General features: G+C 42.6%; 1 protein-coding gene across 1 annotated transcript in view; it reads right to left on the bottom strand.

Moving 5' to 3' along the window:
• LOC140070157 (embryonic protein UVS.2-like) overlaps nucleotides 1-14,126 on the bottom strand; it is a 40,101-nt gene extending 25,975 nt beyond the window's left edge. Inside the window, exons 1-5 of the mRNA XM_072116493.1 lie at nucleotides 14,072-14,126; nucleotides 7,155-7,252; nucleotides 1,196-1,223; nucleotides 604-654; nucleotides 114-173 (exon numbers count right to left, since the gene is read on the bottom strand). Coding sequence (XP_071972594.1) covers nucleotides 114-173; nucleotides 604-654; nucleotides 1,196-1,223; nucleotides 7,155-7,252; nucleotides 14,072-14,126 — 292 coding nt within the window. The remainder of the gene's footprint in view (nucleotides 1-113; nucleotides 174-603; nucleotides 655-1,195; nucleotides 1,224-7,154; nucleotides 7,253-14,071) is intronic.
• Nucleotides 14,127-16,213: the final 2,087 nt, after the last annotated feature.

Here is a 16,213-nt window from a genome sequence, read left to right as displayed (position 1 = left end):
GAGACCAGAGACAAAGTAACTGAGATTAGACTTTCTTTATTACCCCCTCTTATTTAGTTTAGACTTTCTATCATCTTATCATAAGTTTACTTCTACTGTACAAGAGTTGTTACCTTTATTGGCCGCAGCTATTTTGCTGAAGGTTCCCACAAGTTCTTCTCCATCTTTCACATCTGTAATTTGTACAATTACATATATAGTGAGATTATTATTGATTAAATATTGATCTTCAGTAAATAAAAGAACGTGTTAAATAATATTCTTAGCTGTAACTCTACCAATAACTAAAATAGCAATATTTAACAGATTTATTGTTAATCTTTACTTTATCAATATAATAAAAACATTAATATATTTAATCTTTATTTTTGAACAACAATTCATTACTAATAAAATTTGGGACATCAAAAAAATAAAAACCAGATGGTCAGAAAATTTAGAAAATATCTATCCTGTCACATGGAAAACAAAGCTGGCAGGGCAATAAAAGGGTTTACGGCTTTGGAAAGTAAATTATAAAAAGCCAAAAATTAAGTGTTAAGTCTAAAAACGATTTGTGGTGAAATATGTCATCTCTATGTATCAAATAGGGTAAATACTTACTTGTGTTAGGATTGGAATTGGTATATTTCTTAATCTCATCTAATATTTTTTCTGTTAAAATTAAGGAAAATTGGATTCATGATTAAAACATTTAATGGAAGGGAAGCACGTTCTAATGACTAGCATTAATCAGTTAGATCAAATATGATTTTTATGAAATGTTAGAATAGTAAATATTTTCTAAATTAATAAAATATTACTGATTAAGCTACTGAATGTGTTATTCATAGAATCTTAGGAACAAATAACTCCACCATGTTCCCAATGTAGTATTTCGGATTATATATACAATAAAACAATGGGCCTGCTAGATCTTCATAACTATTGTTATCCCTTACTACATCAAAGGATGAAAATATTGGGATCTTCTTCCTAATTAAGTGTGATTTTATTTAGTTTAGGTTCATCAAAAATTTTGAGACCATTAGACTAGGGTTAATATATCAACACAATCTCAAGCTTAAGATAATCTTTTGTAAGTTATAGGGGGAATGCATTACAATTAGTGCTTAGTATAACAGTACACCAGGAAACCAGAACTGAATTTGGCATGCCACTATAAAATGTACCTAAATACAGAAAGAGTACTTACCATTATCACCAAAATCATGTACAGGCAGCTGTGGGAAGAAGAAGATTTGTAATTATTCACATTATTCCTTTATAAGAGATTCATGGAGCTTTTTTGTTCTGTAAAGTATGTGTATTATAATCCACATCTGCAAAGTTTCGATTATCTATGAATAATAATAATAATATAATAATCTTTATTTATATAGCGCCATCAAATTCCGTAGCGCTTTACAAATCATAGGGGACATATACAACTATATTACAATACAAAGAACAAACAGTCATATGGAACAATAGGAGTGAGGGCCCTGCTCACAAGAGCTTACAGACTATGAGGATGAGGGGGTGACACAAGAGGTTGTATAATGGTCCAGCCATTCTTTATAAGGGAACAATATAAAATAATTTAATAAATAATTTACTAAACAACGATGTTGCTGCTTGAACCAGCCATCAGCCGCCATCTTATTTACAGGGTCCTAGGTGAAAAAGACTGCAGAGAAGCCTAGAGCTTGATATATATCAGCTGTTTGCCAGATAACAGATGGGAGATAGGACATAGGATGGATTAGTAAAGGGAGAGTTGACATTTCAAGCAGTTAGCGAGTGTGATAGGCTTGCCTAAAGAGGTGGGTTTTAAGAGCACGTTTGAAGCTTTGGAGGGTGGGTATTAGTCTCAGAGTCTGGGGAAGGGCATTCCAGAGAATTGGTGCAACTCGGGAGAAGTCCTGGATACGTGCATGGGAGGTTCGAATTAAGGTAGAGATTAATCTAATGTCACTGGCAGATTGAAGAGCACGGGAAGGGCGATAGACTGAGATGAGAGAAGAGAGATAGGGAGGTGCAGCATTATTCAGAGCTTTGTGGATGAGGGTTATTATTTTAAAGTGAATACGAAAGGAGACAGGTAGCCAGTGCAGTGATTGGCACAAACTGGAGGCATCCGTGTAGCGTTTGGCCTGAAAGACGAGCCTGGCTGCTGCATTAAGAATGGATTAAAGAGGAGAGAGTTTAGAGAGTGGAAGACCGATTAGTTGGGAGTTACAGTAGTCTAGTCGAGAGTGAATAAGTGCAACAATTAGCATTTTAGAAGTTTCAAATGTCAGAAACGGCCGGATTCTGGAGATGTTTCTGAGATGCATATGGCAAGAGCGAGCAAGAGATTGAATATATGGTAAAAAGGAGAGGTCAGAGTCCAGCACAACCCCAAGACAGCGGGCCTGCTGCCCCGGTGCTATAGTGATCCCACAGACCGAGATGGCGAGGTCAGGGTTGGTTTGGTTAGTAGATGGTGGAAAGACAAGAAGTTCAGTCTTAGAAAGATTAAGTTTCAAGAAGAGAGAGGACATGATGTTAGAGACAGCAGAGAGACAGTCACTAGTGTTCTGGATTAAGGCAGGGGTGATGTTACGTGCAGAAGTATATAGCTGGGTGTCATCAGCATAAAGATGGTACTGGAAACCAAATCTGCTGATGGTTTGTCCAATGGGGGCAGTATAGAGGGAGAAGAGAAGAGGACCTAGGACTGAGCCCTGAGGAACCCCGACACTGAGAGGGAGATGAGAGACACTGAAAGTGCGGTCAGAGAGATAGGAAGAAAACCAAGAGAGTGCAGTGTCCTTTAGGCCAATGCAGTGAAGCATCCTAAGGAGCAGCTGGTGGTCCACAGTATTGAACGCTGCCGATAGATCCAGAAGGATGAGCAGAGAATAGTCACCTATGAATCTTTTGTCAAGCATGAAAGATACTTGGAGAATCCAAACATTGCAGATGTTATGCTCAGATGAATTTAAAAATCAACTTTTTTTTTACTTTATTGGATACTGTGACCTCTTTGTATTGATTGGTTTTAGGTGGATTCGAATGCCAGGATCGCCAGCTACGAGCATCAACTACATAAGTATTTCCATTGGAAAGTGGGGGTTGCTGTCTTCCTTCTTTTGTGTAATATCTGACTTCCGGTTACACAAAGTTCCAAGTGATAAAAGGCTTCCCCCGTATAAAATACGGTCAGCCAGTCAGTAACTATCTCCGACTCTGGATCAGCCAAGTACAGAGATAATAAACTATAAACTGCTGCTTTGTTTAGTTATTTGTAATGAAAGTAATAGGTAAAGATTTTAGCATAACTAGAGAAATTGATCTGAAATAGCAGCAAAAAAATGTAAACCATTAAAAAAATTGAAATACAGAGAAACGGATGAAAAAATGGATGCAGAAGTATAGTAATACAGACATACGAGTAAAAAATGGATGCAGTAGTATAGTAATACAGACATACGAGTAAGTATATTACCTGTTGTGATGGGAATAGAGGGACACCTACTACCTGATCTGCTACGAACATTAGGAGAAGGAGGTAAATTTTGCCCATGATGATAAGATTTCTCTCTACTGTTCAAAGAATTTGTCTCTCTGTTGAGAGGAATACTAATCTTTCCGTCAGATCTGCCTTATATACATGTAAGAGATGGAAATCCATCCAATCACAAAGCAGAAATAACAATATCTGTTCTGGCAGGGACATGCTTATTACATGTGTATAATTATCCTATATGACCACATTGTAACTACTATGAAATTACTATTAAGCCATTTATAAAGCTCCATGGAAGTCACATTTGCGTAATATTGACAATTATGTTAGATTTAGTTGTGCGTGGGTGTCAAATCTAAAATTAAAACATAGCAAATTCATAATTGGTTAATTAACCTGTTGGACATTTTTTTAAACGTTTTGCGTTATCAGGTTACCTAAGGATTTTAAACGGTCTTTAGGTTGTGTAATGATCTTTTGTAGGTTGTGTAATGATCTTTAGTTTGGGGAAGAGGTGGTAAACATGTAAATATTTCTTTTATAATCAGAATGACACATACTTACGTAAAGACCGTATCAGCTAAACCCTCCATAAGTGGAGGTGCTCCTTCACCCACATTGTAATTGTGGGCTAACTATGGTTCTTATAGCAGCCAAAATTCTCAAGGGGCTACAAATAATAATTCCTTTTAGGATCCTTTAGTTTTCCATTCAGTTTTTTATAAATCAAAGAAGCTAATAAAAGAACATAAGATGATCTCCCCAGGTGGGTCAGAAAAATTTTCATGCAGGTCATTAATTAATTGGTCTCAAAAAATATACCATGAAAAACTTTACATCGTTCCGTAAAACATAAGCCAAAAATGCATACAAAGAATTTAAAAAGTTATTACTAGAGATGAGCGAACATGCTCGTCCGAGCTTGATGCTCGTTCGAGCATTAAGGTACTCGAGACGGCTCGTTGCTCGGACGAGTATTTCCCCTGCTCGAGATCGAGCATTTAATTAAAAAAACACAGTGAAGAACAATGAAGAATAGAATAAAAACAGTGAACACAGGATCATTTAAGTGAAAAACACAGTGAAGAATAGATTACAGATGTTCGGCACATCTGCTTACTTGTCGGAAGATACGCGCGGAACGGTGCGAACAAAATAGCATGTGAAGAACAATATATATGTGTGAAGAAGACATTGCAGAACACGGTGAGCAGGACGGAGACACCAGGGAGCAGCACAGAGACACCGGGGAGCAGCACAGAGACACCGGGGAGCAGCACAGAGACATCGGGCAGCGGCACGGAGACATCGGGGAGCGGCACGGAGACATCGGGGCACGGAGACATCGGGGCACGGAGACATCGGGGCACGGAGACATCGGGGCACGGAGACATATGGGCACGAAGACATCGGGGCACGGAGACATATGGGCACGGAGACATCGGGGCACGGAGACATATGGGCACGGAGACATCGGGGCACGGAGACATATGGGCACGGAGACATCGGGGCACGGAGACATCGGGGCACGGAGACATAGGGGCACGGAGACATATGGGCACGGAGACATCGGGGCACGGAGACATATGGGCACGGAGACATCGGGGCACGGAGACATATGGGCACGGAGACATATGGGCACGGAGACATATGGGCACGAAGACATCGGGGCACGGAGACATATGGGCACGGAGACATCGGGGCACGGAGACATATGGGCACGGAGACATCGGGGCACGGAGACATCGGGGCACGGAGACATAGGGGCACGGAGACATATGGGCACGGAGACATCGGGGCACGGAGACATATGGGCACGGAGACATCAGGGCACGGAGACATATGGGCACGGAGACATATGGGCACGGAGACATATGGGCACGGAGACATCGGGGCACGGAGACATATGGGCACGGAGACATCGGGGCACGGAGACATATGGGCACGGAGACATCGGGGCACGGAGACATCGGGGCACGGAGACATAGGGGCACGGAGACATATGGGCACGGAGACATCGGGGCACGGAGACATATGGGCACGGAGACATCGGGGCACGGAGACATATGGGCACGGAGACATATGGGCACGGAGACATATGGGCACGGAGACATCGGGGCACGGAGACATATGGGCACGGAGACATCGGGGCACGGAGACATATGGGCACGGAGACATATGGGCACGGAGACATATGGGCACGAAGACATCGGGGCACGGAGACATATGGGCACGGAGACATCGGGGCACGGAGACATATGGGCACGGAGACATCGGGGCACGGAGACATCGGGGCACGGAGACATAGGGGCACGGAGACATATGGGCACGGAGACATCGGGGCACGGAGACATATGGGCACGGAGACATCAGGGCACGGAGACATATGGGCACGGAGACATATGGGCACGGAGACATATGGGCACGGAGACATCGGGGCACGGAGACATATGGGCACGGAGACATCGGGGCACGGAGACATATGGGCACGGAGACATCGGGGCACGGAGACATCGGGGCATGGAGACATCGGGGCACGGAGACATATGGGCACGGAGACATCGGGGCACGGAGACATATGGGCACGGAGACATCGGGGCACGGAGACATATGGGCACGGAGACATATGGGCACGGAGACATATGGGCACGGAGACATCGGGGCACGGAGACATATGGGCACGGAGACATCGGGGCACGGAGACATATGGGCACGGAGACATATGGGCACGGAGACATCGGGGCACGGAGACATATGGGCACGGAGACATATGGGCACGGAGACATATGGGCACGGAGACATAGGGGCACGGAGACATCGGGGCACGGAGACATCGGGGAGACTTCAGTGGAAGAAGAGCAGCGGATCCCGGGACAGCGTATCTCCCGACAAGTAAGCAGATGTGCAGAACATCTGCAATCTATTCTTCACTGTGTTTTTCACTTAAATGATCATGTGGTCACTGTTTTTATTCTATTCTTCACTGTTCTTCACATCTGTTAACTTGTCGGGAGATAATATACGCGCGGAACAGTGAAGAATAGATTGCAGATGTTTGCATACATATGCTAACTTATCAGAAGACATTCTTTTTCAATTAATTAACACATTTTATTCCCGAACCATGGTCCCTTTGAAAAATGCTCGAGTCTCCCATTGACTTCAATGGGGCTCGTTATTCGAGACGAGCACTCGAGCATCTGGAAAAGTTCGTCTCGAATAACGAGCACTCGAGCATTTTAGTGCTCGCTCATCTCTAGTTATTACCCTTAGAATACAGAGATCTGAAGATGTTTTTCTTGATTATCTTAGTTACAAAACAAAAAAATTAAACACATCCAGTATCCATATTATGTTAGCAATATTAAGTTTTACCCATTCTCATTGTAAAATACATTGGTTGGTTGGGAAATTGCGTATGGATAGAGCTCATGTACTGAGCATTCTCCATGTAACATAGGCATCATCTGCCAGCAACTGTTTCTATTGGTGCTTGCTATGATCATGGCAGTGTGGCCTGTTATGTGTCGTGGACAAACCAGACTGCAGCAGCTAACAGTGGTTCACTTGGTGGCCACCATTCTGCATGGCCAAGGGGGCTAATCAGTTGCTATAATAATTGGAGCCTGTTAGAAGACTATTTTGCTGTCTATTACAGTACATTGGTGGGAAGAAGTATTTGATCCCAATCCAAATTTGCTACTTTTCCCACTAACAGGGAATTGAGAGGTCTGTAATCGTTGTTGTAGATCACTTCAACTGTGAGAGACATAACATAAGAAAAATAAATCACATTGTATTGCATGAAATCAGTATTTGATCATCTACGAGCAAAAATCACATGCAATCACACTGTAACCTCTCCACCATGGGCAAAAAAAGAGCTGTCTTAGGACACCAGTGACAAATCGTAGACCTGCACAAGGCTTGGATGAGCTAAAGGATAATAGGCAAGCAGCTTGGTGAGACAACAACTGTTATACAGTTATTATGGACACAATTACACAATTATTACAAAATGGAAGAAACACTGTATGACCATCAATCGTCCAAGGTCTTGGGCTCCATGCAAGATCTCCCTCCCCCCCCCTGGGGTCAGGAACCTGAAAGATCTAGAGAGTATCTGTATGGAGGACTAGGCCAAAATTCCCTGATGCAGTGTGTGCCAACATGGTCAAAAAATACATGAAACTTCGGACCTCTATAATTTATTTCTGTACCAAATATTACATTGTTTTTCTATGGGATCAAACACTTATTTCATGTATTAAAATGCTAATTAATTAAAATTATCAGGATTTTTTTTTTTTTTTTTTAGTTTCTGTCTTACATTTGAAGTGTACCTATAATAATAATAACAGACCTCCTCATTCTTTGTAGGTGGGAAAATTAATAAAATCAGCAAGGTATAAAATACTTATTTCCTACATGGATAATGTATTAGTTATTACACCCCTAAGGGTTAAAAGGCCATAGGGGGTCTAAAATAATAATAATAATAATAATAATAATAGTTGTTATTATTATTATTATTATTATTATTATTATAGTTATATAGTCTGAAATATGAAAAAATAAAATAAATAAATATTCAAGAACATCCCTTTCCTTATAAGATAAGTTAAGATTAGAGATGAGCGAGTATACTCGTCCGAGCTTGATGCTCGTTCGAGTATTAAGGTACTCGAAACGGCTCGTTGCTCGGACGAGTATTTCCCCTGCTCGAGATCGAGCATTTAATTAAACAAACACAGTGAAGAACAATGAAGAATAGAATAAAAACAGTGAACACAGTGAACACAGGATCATTTAAGTGAACAACACAGTGAAGAATAGATTACAGATGTTCTGCACATCTGCTTACTTGTCGGAAGATACACGCGGAACGGCAGCAGGGAGACATCGCACAGCAGGGAGACATCTGGCGCAGCAGAGACACATCTGGCGCAGCAGAGACACATCTGGCGCAGCAGAGACACATCGGGCGCAGCAGGGAGACATCGCGCGCAGCAGGGAGACATCGCGCGCAGCAGGGAGACATCGCGCGCAGCAGGGAGACATCGGGCACCACGGAGACATCGGGCAGCAGCAGGGAGACATCGGGCAGCAGGGAGACATCGGGCACCAGGGAGACATCGGGCACCAGGGAGACATCGGGGAGACTTCAGTGGAAGAAGAGAAGCGGATCCCGGGACAGCGTATCTCCTCTCCCGACAAGTAAGCAGATGTGCCGAACATCTGTAATCTATTCTTCACTGTGTTCTTCACTGTGTTTTTCACTTAAATGATCCTGTGTTCACTGTTTTTATTCTATTCTTCACTGTTCTTCACATCTGATAACTTGTCGGGAGATAATATACGCGCGGAACAGTGAAGAATAGATTGCAGATGTTTGCATACATCTGATAACTTATCAGAAGACATTCTTTTTCAATTAAATAACACATTTTATTCCCGAACCATGGTCCCTTTGAAAAATGCTCGAGTCTCCCATTGACTTCAATGGGGCTCGTTATTCGAGACGAGCACTCGAGCATCTGGAAAAGTTCGTCTCGAATAACGAGCACCCGAGCATTTTAGTGCTCGCTCATCTCTAGTTAAGATACTTTATTAATCCCAGAAAGATATTTATTCAACAAATCACTTAACATTAATACAAACAGGACATAAAAGCACATAAAAATAAATAAACAGACAAACACATGAATAATAAGAGTATTTACAGTGTATAATAATTAAAATACACAATAGGAAGAAAAAAATGCATGTAAGTGATGCAATTTATTTTTTATTTTTAGCAATATAATATAATTAGAGATGGGCAAATTTATCTAAATCTGGTTTGATCCGGTTCATCGAATTTTCAGAGAAAATTAGATTTGAACAGAATCGAATCATAATGAATCACGACGTGTGACGTAACAGTACGTCACATGCCGGGTGCGGGTACATGGAGAGGGCTCACGTATAGGATAACCTAGGGTTAAAGTGTCCTAGGGAGTCTGAAAACAAGTAAAAATTAAAAATTACCCCCCTTTCCCTAGAACTGATCTAAAAATAAATAAACAGTAAAAATAATAAACACGTTAGCTATTGCCAAAAATGCCAGATTTATCTAAATAAAAAAACTTTTATTCAATGAGTTTAACCCCGTAGCAGAAAATAGGGGGTAAAAGTAAAAAATTGCACTTTTTTGTCATTTTGAAAAATATAAAAAAATTCAATAAAAAATGATCAGAATGTTGTATAGTCTTTTCAAGTACAGCAATGAAAACAACATCAAAGTCACAAAAAATGACATTACCCACAGCTCCGTACACCTAAGTATAAAAAACATATTAGTGCCAGTAGAAGGCAAAATATTTTTTTTTGTAGAGAAGGTTTTTATTTTTGGAAATGTATAAAAACATTATATAAACTATACAAATTTGGTATCCCTAAAGCCATACAGTGAGGAACACTAACACCATACAGTGAATAATACAGACATACAGTGAGGGGCACTACCCCCATACAGTGAAGAATTCAGTCATACAGTGAGGAATATTACTCCCATAAAGTGAGGGACACAACCTCCATACAGTGAAGAACACTACCTCCATACAGTGAGGAAAACTACCGCCATACAGTGAGGGACACTACCGTCATATAGATAGGGACACTACAGCCATACATTGAGCAACACTGCCCCCCATAGAGTGAAGAATACAGCCATACAGTGAGGATCACTACTGCCATACAGGAAGGGACACTAGCCCCATTCAGTGAGGAACACTACCCCATACAGTGAGGAACATTGCCAGCATATAATGAGGAACGACACCCCATACAGTAAGGAATACTACCGCCATACAGTGAGGGATACTACTCCCCTACAATGAGGAACACTACCTCCATACAGTGAGGAATACTACCGTCATACAGTGAGGAATACTACTGCCATAAAGTGAGGAATACTACTCCCCTACAATGAGGAACACTACCTCCATACAGTGAGGAATACTACCGTCATACAGTGAAGAAAATATCTATACAAAGAGGAACACTGCTAACATACATTGAGGAATACTATTGACATACAGTGAGGAGCAATACGGCCATAAAATGAGTAACACTGCCGCCACACATTGAAGAATACAGCCATACAGAGAAGGACCCTACTGCTTTACAGAGAGGAACACTACCGCCATACAGAGAAGAATACTACCCCCATACGGTGCGGAACACTACCCCCATACGGTGCGGAACACTGCCTCCATACAGTTAAGAGAACAACTGTAAAGTGAGGAACACTGTATGCATACAGTGAGGAACATTAGGGCCATACAGTGAAAAACACGACTGTCATATAGTGAGGAACACAAACCCATACAGTAAGGAACACTACTGCCATAGAGTGAGGGATACTACTGCCATACAGTGAAGAACAATAGTGACATGCAGCGAGGAACACTACCTCCATACAGTGAGAAATACTGCCGCCATAGAGTGAAGAAAAGATCCATACAAAGAGGAACACCATCGCCATACTGTGAAGAACACTACCGCCATACAGTGAGGAACACTTCAGCCATACAGTGACGAATACAGCCATACAGTGAGGAACACTATGGCTATATAGTGGTTAAAACTACCTCCATACAGTGAGGAACACTGCCTCCACACAGTGATGAATACAGCCATACACTGAGGAATACTACCGCCATACAGTGAGAGACACTACCCCCATATAGTGAGGAATACTACCGCCATACAGTGAGGGACACTACCTCCATACAGTGAAGAATACAACCAAACAATGAGGAACACTACCACCTCAACAGTGGGGGACACTATCCCTATACAGTGAGGGACATTACTCCCATACAGTGAAGAATACTACCCCCATACAGTGAGGAACACTAACGCCATACAGTGACGAATACAGCCATACAGTGAGGAACACTATGGCTATATAGTGGTTAAAACTACCTCCATACAGTGAGGAACACTGCCTCCACACAGTGATGAATACAGCCATACACTGAGGAATACTACCGCCATACAGTGAGAGACACTACCCCCATATAGTGAGGAATACTACCGCCATACAGTGAGGGACACTACCTCCATACAGTGAAGAATACAGCCAAACAATGAGGAACACTACCACCATACAGTGAGGAATACTAACCCCATACGGTAAGGAATATTACCGTCATACACTGATGAACACTACCCCCATACAGTGAGAAACACTACAGCTGTACAGTGAAAAACACTACCACCATACAGTGAAGAATACAGCCATATAGTTAAGAACACAACCGCCATACAGTGAGGAACACTACCACCATACAATGAAGAACATTATGGCCATACAGTGTGGAACACTACATCCATGCAGTGAGGGACACTAGCGCAACACAGAGAAGAATACAGCCATGCACTGAGGAACACTATCGCCATTCATTGAGGAACACTACCCCCATACAGTGAGGAACACTAACTCCATACAGTGAAGAATACAGAAATACAGTGAGGGACACTACCGCCATACAGCGAGACACACTACCTCATTACAGTGCAGAGTACAGCCATACAGTGAGGAACACTACCGCCATACAGTGAGGAACACTACCACCTTACAGTGAGGAACACCATGGTCATACAGTGAGGGACACTACCCCCATACAGTGAGGAACACTACCACCAAACAGTGAGGAATACTTCCCCCATATGGTGAGGAATATTACCGCCATAAACTGAGGAACACTACCCTTATGGGAAACGGATTTTTTACCCTGCGGCCATTTAGCTCCCATCCTCGCACTTCTGCCACCCTGCTGACTCACGGCCACAATAGCAACTTGCTGCCTGCTTCGCTGACTGACACGCAAGCTGACACCCTCTTCTCCTGGCGATGATGATGAATTTCTTGCTTCACCAGGCTCCCAAGTGTGATCAGCTACATCATCATCGATTTGTGATTCCCTGTCACTGCTAATCTCCTCAAAGGTCTCAGTATGCACAGTCTGACTACTTGCAAGTGCAACATAACCTCTCATTCCACCCTCCACATCTCCACTTTCCCAGCAGCGGTGTCTCCCCCACCTCTTCACTGCCAAGTAGCTGCTGACTGTCCTCAAAGAATTCGTCCTCTCTGTATAGTGGCACTGAGCACGGACCATCTAGTAGATCTCTGGCTGAGGGAACTGAACAGGACTGAGGCTGGTTGAGGACAGGTGAGGGCCGCTGACCTGCTCCTGGGCCCTGTCAACTAAGGGTTGTATCTGACGAACCCATGGACTCTTGGCTGGGGTTGTCAGATGTCATTTTGGAGGAAGTGGACGACCTAGTCAACCAATCGAGAGCCTTTGGGCTGTTAATCGACACACTGCCGCTAGATTACACTGGCAGTTCTGGCCTCACAGGGTGACCCTTGCTGTAACGTCCCCTTACTATGCTGCAGACGGGCGATACGCGTGGGGCATCCGTGGGCTCTCCCCCTCATACATTATACTAGGTAATATGATGCATTTACTTTCTGTTTTATTCACTTGAACCTACTCCCTTATGTTCTCTTGGCTGCTATTACTCTGCACACAGCACTTTATTTGTGCACTATCATCTTTGTGTTTTATATTACATTGTTATAGTGAAACTGTCTGTGATTGTATCCACGATGCACTTTAATTGTATATAATCTTTTCTTAAGCATCATTTGAACCCCATTATTGGGATGATGTGTATATATATATCTAATTGACAGCCTTGTTCATTTTTTCTATTTTTGTTTTGTCATTTACGTGAGGAATACCTTATTAAGGAGAGTCCTTTATGTTTGTCATTCCCTTCATTGGGTTTTTAAATGTTTTTATTGTCTTGTTTATGAATTAATAAATTGATATTTTCTACACATCCGCTGTTTTTCTTCTCTGGATCTGATTAGTATATTTTGGATGTGACACCTACTCGCTTACCCTCCCCTCTTTGTTTTCTTGTTCCAGATTTCTTGATATTAACTTTAGCAACCAAAAAGAATTGAAATTTGGCGAATACAGAACCCCAAAAACTGACACCCTGGACTGTGACCAAAAATCACTCCATCAACTATGTGGATTTGACACAGATTTCTTGACATCTACAACAAAAAAAATTCAAATTTGGGAAATTCAAAACCACAAAAACTGATTTCCTGGACTTTGAGGAAAAAATCACTCCAGCAACTATTTGGATTTGACGGGTTTCTTGATATCAACTTTAGCAACAAAAAAGATCCCCCAAAAAGGTCAAACACTTCACTTTGAAAAAAGGTGTTAATGCCCAATGAACCTCACTGCCCAGCTAGTCAGCTTTTGTCCCTTGCTGCAATTGTCACTACCAAAGCCCATCCTAATGTACTCCCAAAGCGAGTGTACCAGCATTCCACCATACAGTGGTAGATACTGGTTCTCCTTAGCCCTCCTTATTATTAATCACAGGACATTATGTATTGACTTACAGAAGACATCTCTGTGCTCTTACTCCTGTCAGCAGCATTTTGGATTTTTTACAAGAGTGTCATGGGTGCTCCTGCGCCCACTAGCTCCTACTTACCCGTCTTCATTTCTGCTTCTGGCCCGGTGGTCGTGCACTCACGTCTTTGTCTCATAGCCTTAACAAAAAACCTTTTTCTGTTCCAGGACAACTTCTACATACATCGCCGGGGAACGGCAATGGGTTCCAATGTGCCCCCCATATGCAAATGCTTACATGGCTAATTTTGAAGAACAGATGATCTACCCCAATAAATTCTTTCAGGATCACTGTAAAATATGGAAACGCTATATAGATTATATATTCTGCATATGGGAAGGGCCACTGGAATCACTAGAGGAATTCTTCTCATTCCTCAATTCTATCTGGGCAAAGCTACAGTTCACTATGCATCACAGCAATGAGGAGGTTAGCTTTCTTGATACAATGGTTAAAAAAGACCGCACCGGTAATGTTTGGACCGATCGTTACACCAAAACCATGGATAGAAATAACCTTCTTCTTTACACGAGCTGCCACCCTACATCGACCAAGAATTCTCTCCCCATTTCAAAGTTTCAGCGAGTAAAACGCATTGTAAGCAAGACAAACTGCCTTACAGCACTTTTAGACAACATGCAAGAACGATTTAAAGAGAGAGGCTATCCAGATTCCATTCTCAATAAAAGTAGGACTCACTCTCTCAGACCCAGAAGCTCAGAACCCAAACCACCCCGTATCCCATTCATACATCAATACCATCCGTTTATGTACAGGATACACAAATCTATAAGAAAATTCTGGTCTATCCTACAAAAAGGCCACACAGCTATCAAGGAATTTGAAAACCCTTTCCTTCCCTGCTTTAAGAGACCCCCCCAATCTCAAAGACAGATTGGTGAGGGCAGACATAGGATCCAACACGAGGATTCCCAGGCAGACATTCCTGAATACTAGAAGACAGGGCACCCTTCCACGTCTCCACTGTGCTCAATGCACTAATGTCTAGAAAGGAGACTCTTTCACACACCCACATACGGGTAAGCGATACCAAATTCAAGGCTACCACACCTGTGACTCTACCTATGTTATCTATCTCATAAAATGCCCTTGCGTTCTCCCCTACGTTGGGGAAACTAACCAGCACTTAGGTGACCGCATCTCAAAACATAAATCCACCATACAGACATCAAACCTCCTGTTGCCCGTCCCCGCCCATTTTGCAAGTGCCGGTCATTCAGTCAATCAACCGAAATTTCAGGTGATTGAAAGTGTGGACAATGCTAGGGGTGATCGCATCACCCTACTGAAGAAGAAAGAATCCTTCTGGATTTATAGTCTACAGACTCTGGCCCCTGATGGTTTGAACAGAGACTACAACATCCAGAGCTTCGCATGAACTGAGTAACCCTTTGAATTCTCATTGGGGGTCATTTACTAAGGGCCCGATTGTCGTTTTCCCGACGTGTTACCCGAATATTTCCGATTTGCACCGATTTTCCCTGTATTGCCCTGGGTTTTTGGCGCACGCGATCGCATTGTGGCGCATCGGCGCCGGCATGCATGCGTCAGAAATCGGGGGCGTAGCCGAACGAAAAACAGATTCGGAGAAAGCGCTGCATTTAAAAAAATGCGGGACACGCACTTACCTTCACCAGGTATAGGATCGTGAACTCCGGCGGGCCTCGGCGGACTTCAGCGAAGCGGCAACACCTGGTGGACGTCGGAGGAACTGCCTTAGTGAATCGCCGGAAGACCCGAATCAACCACAGAGAACACGCCGCTGGATCGCGAATGGACCGGGTAAGTAAATCTGCCCCATTGTCTCTTTATTTATTTTTCCAGTCTTTAATCCTTTGTCTTTTATAGTATTCCTCATTGATATGTACATAGATTATATTGATTAATCTAACCTATCACATGTTTCCTTTGCAGAAATGCTAACAGGAATCTACCCGTGGGCCATGATGGTTAATATGCAATAGAACTATAGATTTAGACAATCCCACTAACATATTATTACAGTTTGCAATATCTAAATTTCCTCCTCCTCGTTCCCACCCTAACTACTATTACAACCTTTCAGCTCTAGTACTACTTTCAACTCATTTTGCAGCCTTTCATAGTATCACACCTGTCAGACTTAGTCTGACAAGTAGCTCCCCCTCTCCCCCGGCAATTCAGGAAGTAAATTACCTGGTGGTACCACGCCATAGCAAGTCT

The sequence above is a fragment of the Engystomops pustulosus genome, chromosome 7 (assembly GCF_040894005.1).
Source record: "Engystomops pustulosus chromosome 7, aEngPut4.maternal, whole genome shotgun sequence".
Taxonomy (NCBI): Eukaryota; Metazoa; Chordata; class Amphibia; order Anura; family Leptodactylidae; genus Engystomops; species Engystomops pustulosus.
This window is presented reverse-complemented; position numbering and strand designations above follow the sequence as displayed.